Source organism: Procambarus clarkii, chromosome 9 (genome assembly GCF_040958095.1).
Source record: "Procambarus clarkii isolate CNS0578487 chromosome 9, FALCON_Pclarkii_2.0, whole genome shotgun sequence".
Lineage (NCBI taxonomy): Eukaryota > Metazoa > Arthropoda > Malacostraca > Decapoda > Cambaridae > Procambarus > Procambarus clarkii.
The window spans coordinates 17,164,738-17,169,737 of NC_091158.1; the positions used below are offsets into that span (position 1 = coordinate 17,164,738).

Sequence of the window (5,000 nt, forward strand, 5' to 3'; positions counted from 1 at the left end):
ACTATTTGCACCTGCAAGATTGAGCATTTAGCTCTTGGACTCCGCCTTTCTAACCGTCGATTGTCTAATATACTGACTCTCGACCATCATATCAACTACATATTTCACACACACACACACACACACACACACACACACACACACACACAATACAGGATTAATTTTAAATTAGTAATTAAAAACCAAAATTAAAACTCCATGTCCTCCAATAGCACCTCAAAACCATTTTTTCCTCGTCAGTAAATCTTAGGAGGACGCAATCTATCGCTTCTGGGAAATCATGTCCGTGGACTAAGCACTAGCAATGACCCTTTTGAATCCTGTTTGAACCCCTTTTCGTCCCTTTCCGAATTCTCTCTTCTCACTGTGGATGTCTGTCTCCCGCTGTACAGGTTCTCCCTTGATCATTTGCGTATTCTCACTGTTATTACGTTTTGTTTACTTTTTCTTTGCAATATGAGAGAGAGAGAGAGAGAGAGAGAGAGAGAGAGAGAGAGAGAGAGAGAGAGAGAGAGAGAGAGAGATATGGAGATCGAGGTTGATAGAGGGAGAAAAATTCAATAGTCCATAACAGATTCGATTGTTACCCTCTGCAGACGACCCACAGATTGGTCTTCTCTGGTGCCCACCACCATTACCATCATCTCCACCAATCTCCACCACCAACAACACCACCATCATCTCCAGCACCATCACCACCATCTCCACAAACAACAACGCCAACACAATCTTCACCACCATCATCATCACCTCCCTTACTACCATCTCCACCAAAAACACCACCACCACCACCACTACCACCATCTCCACCACCACCAACACCACCTCCACCACCTCCACCACCACCAAGACCACCTCCACCACCTCCACCAAGGAGCCGGCAGCAATTGTATGCGTTCAGCATACCTAATGATATCGCAACATGTGTGCTTTGCTCCCTTGGAACCAGTTTTGGGAGATAAGGTACTACAGAACGCCAGCATACTTCACTCAGGCTGCTTCTATATTATCTCGCTGGTCCTCACACTCCCTCCTCTTTCAGGTCTTTGCAAGATTCACGGTTTACATGGAAGAGTTAAATTTGTCTTGAGACAGTCAAAAGACTATCCAAGAATTAGTTTATCACCAACATTACCGAGAATTGTTTCACTTTAGGTTTGAACCAAAGGGATTTGAGGCTCACGGTAAGGGTTGCTCCTCCATAGACCCGGATATGCATATATGTTCACTCACAAGAAGACTCATAACACACACACACAGACGCTCGAACACAAGTTCACCCACACACGACCGACCTACCTCTGTGAGGGTGTTCATAAAGGTCCAGGAGAAGGTGACGTTAGCGGGGTGGGAGAGAACTCGACATGGGAGCACTATCTCCTCCCCCAACGCCGCTCGGTACACCGTCGTCGACGCTGACGAGCAAATCGGGGCGTCTGTGAAGATCAACAACAAAGATATATATATATATATATATATATATATATATATATATATATATATATATATATATATATATATATATTATATATATATTATATATATATATTATATATATATATATATATATATATATATATATATATATATATATATATATGTCGTACCTAGTAGCCAGAACTCACTTCTCAGCCTACTATTCAAGGCCCGATTTGCCTAATAAGCCTAGTTTTCCTGAATTAATATATTTACTATAATTTTTTTCTTATGAAATGATAAAGCAACCCTTTTCTCTATGTATGAGGTCAATTTTTTTTTATTGGAGTTAAAATTAACGTAGATATATGACCGAACCTAACCAACCCTACCTAACCTAACCTAACCTATATTTATAGGTAAGGTTAGGTTAGGTAGCCAAAAAAAGCTAGGTTAGGTTAGGTTAGGTAGGTTAGGTAGACGAAAAAACATTAATTCATGAAAACTTGGCTTATTAGGCAAATCGGGCCTTGAATAGTAGGCTGAGAAGTGCGTTCTGGCTATTAGGTACGACATATATATATATATATATATATATATATATATATCTTCAAGGAGCTTAAAACTATGAAATAGAGTTGATAAGGAGGTTCAGAGCTGAGGTTCAGTTGTTGTTCCTGAAGAAATTGACATTTTTACCTCAACTGTTGCTACTTGCGCATTGATCTAGATATTAATAAAATTCCTACTACTTCGACAATGACTAATACTACTTTTTCAGCTTTTATAGTTATAACTACTGCTACCATTACTACTATCACTACTACCACCACCACTACTACTACTATTACTACCACTTCTACTATTTTTAATACCACAAGCAAAATAATATAAAGATAAGAAATAATATTTCGGTATTAGCAGAAATGAGAAATGTTTCATAAGTCAGGAAGGAAATAGGGAAGAATGAGGGTGCTTTCCTACGTATATGAATGCTAACTCATGTTAGGTTAAGTCTAGTTACGTATGCTTAGGTTACGTTCGGCTAGACTAGGTAAGGTTCGCTTGGATTAGGTTAGGTTCAGTTAGTCTAGGTTCAGTTAGCCTAGGTTCAGTTAGCTTAGGTTCAGTTAGCTTAGGTTATGTAAGAATAGGTTAAGCTAAGTTAGGTTGAGTTAGATTTGATTAGGTAAGATTAGGCTAAACTAAATTAGAGTATGTTAGATTATAATTAGTAAGGTTATGCAAGATTACGTTAAGCTAACTTTGGTTGTGTTAGGTTAGATTTAGTGAGGTTAAGCTTACTTAGGCTGTTAGGTTAGGTTTGATTAGAACAGATAAGATCAGGTCAAGTTAAGTTTGGTTGTGTTAAGTTAGGTTGTGTTACATTAGGTTTGGACATGTGCGCTTTCCTTCGAGGCTTGAAAGGTGTGTGTGGAAATCTGTGAGGGACAGCAAAGGAGAAGGTGAGAGACTGAAGATATATGTGTTCTCCCCCGGGTGAAGGGTGAAGGGTGTGTGGGAAGGGCAAGGAGGGAGGTCATGGTTAGGGAATAAGGTGCTGGAATAGAGAAGAGCTGAGGCTCTTGGGATGGCCAACAGCGGCTTAGACTTCTCATCCTGCTTCGCTCGTGTGACCAAAATATCCATTGAATGCGCATTAACGTCAGCTTCACGGGAGTCTGATAGAGAAGGAGTGCACATTAACTGCATAATGGTCCCATAATACCAAGCTTACTGCATTGTCAGAGGGGGCGTTTATTTGCATTACGCCCCTGTATATTGCCATTACAGGAACCTTCACGAGCCTGCTCGGGACTAGTCTCCCCCCTAAGTTACTCTTATTTATGATACGACCCAATAAGTTCCGGATAACTGATCGGGTTTAGCAAGTGAGTGAGGAGCAGATCCGAGGTGTGGATACGAACCAATTTCTCTTTCCAGAGTACTGGAGTTGACGAGAAAGGCAGACAGCCTGGCAATGTTAATCTCACTTTGTGTAACTCATTTTGTTTTTCGTTTATTTGGGAAAGTTTGCTTCGAATAGAAAAGTTTGCCAGTGAACAAGGCATAATAATGGAAACATCCATTTTTTGCTCAAAACATTTTTCAGACTGTTGTTTAAAAATGTTTAAAACAAATGTTGGTCTTAATTGTTCAGAACAATGTTTTCAACATTGGTCTACTGACTGTTCTAAAATGCTTTACATGGAGACCCAAACTAGAGTTGGGTCAGTGAAGAGTCACAGAATATAGTAGTTTATTTCCCGAGATAGATAAATGGAACAAAAAATAGGGAACTAAGTTTGAGTTACCCAATAAACACATTAAGTGCGAGCAGAATATAAATCAGGAGCATGCAAGAGTTAGATTTATAAGTTAGAGTTTATAAGTTAGATTTGTTAGAGTTTAGAGATGATGGGCTGAGGATTTTATTGATCTCAGGATATTTTGACATGGGAAGTTTTGAATAGGGATGTTAAGCTAGAAATATTTATCCTTGGGATATTTGGGCTTAGGATTATTGGGTTAGAGATCATTGGGTTAGGATGTTTGCTCTTGCGATGTCTGGGCTTGGGATGTGTTAGTGGGCTTAGATCTTATCTTTGTGCACTTGATTTTAGATAATAATATTGAAAGACGGTGAAAGGCTTCTACCTCAGTTTTTGTTATGTATTTTTATGAGAGTTACATAAATGTTTTATTTAGTATTATATGTATCAAATATCGTCCTGGTTACTGATTCTGGAAGTCCTCCCAAGGCATTGAAGGGAAGTCAAGAGTCAAAACAGTGCTCTTTAACGCAAGTGAACTTATAGATTCAGGAGCATTAATGTAGTAAAAAAAAATGTGTCTGGTAAATTTGATAGGAGCATGTAAAAGTTCAATCTCACGTCTTCTAACCCCTTATATCGTCCAATTTCCCAGCGACAACGGAATTGAAACTTCGGTAACAAGATAATCTAGATTCCTCTCTAAGCACAACAAACATATGTTGTTTGCGGAGTCAACACGCGTCATACTGCAAACAAGAGAAGCGGGTTCGTCTACACACAACAGCATTAAAGTCTGCTATATCACGGTATTCAGTTAATGAACGCCACCTCAGCCTACATTGCAACTGATATTATGTTTAAACGCTGTAAAGGAGAATGCTGGAGCAGTGTTGGGGGGAGGGGGTTCGGTCTATGTGGACGAGAGGTATTCAGATATAGAAGAGTGTGTTGATATGTGGAATGTTGATATACAGGAGTGTGTGGACATGTGGTATGTTGATATACGTGGAGTGTGTGGGTTTAAGGTATGCTAGAAAACACGAGTATGTGGGGTAAGTTGAATGCCATTATAAGGTATGAATATAAGGCATGCGTGTGTGTGTGGGAATGCTAAACGCGACTATACAGAAGTTTGTGTATTTAAAGCGGTGTCAGAACTGTGAAGTTCAGTGAACTTCGCAAAGCTGGAGCAAGAGAGCGTGTTTAAGAAATGGTGCTAGGATCTAGAAATGTGATATGAAAACATTGAAATACCAGGTGCCAATGCCTTACCTGCGTGATAACTGCAGATGTGCGGACGAAGCCAAT

The 5,000-nt window shown here is 39.5% G+C and overlaps 1 protein-coding gene across 1 annotated transcript in view; it reads right to left on the reverse strand.

Moving 5' to 3' along the window:
* LOC123766205 (neural cell adhesion molecule 1) overlaps positions 1-5,000 on the reverse strand; it is a 163,559-nt gene that overhangs the window by 12,041 nt on the left and 146,518 nt on the right. Inside the window, exon 10 of the mRNA XM_069321195.1 lies at positions 1,300-1,436. Within this exon, the coding sequence (XP_069177296.1) occupies positions 1,300-1,436 (137 nt within the window). The remainder of the gene's footprint in view (positions 1-1,299; positions 1,437-5,000) is intronic.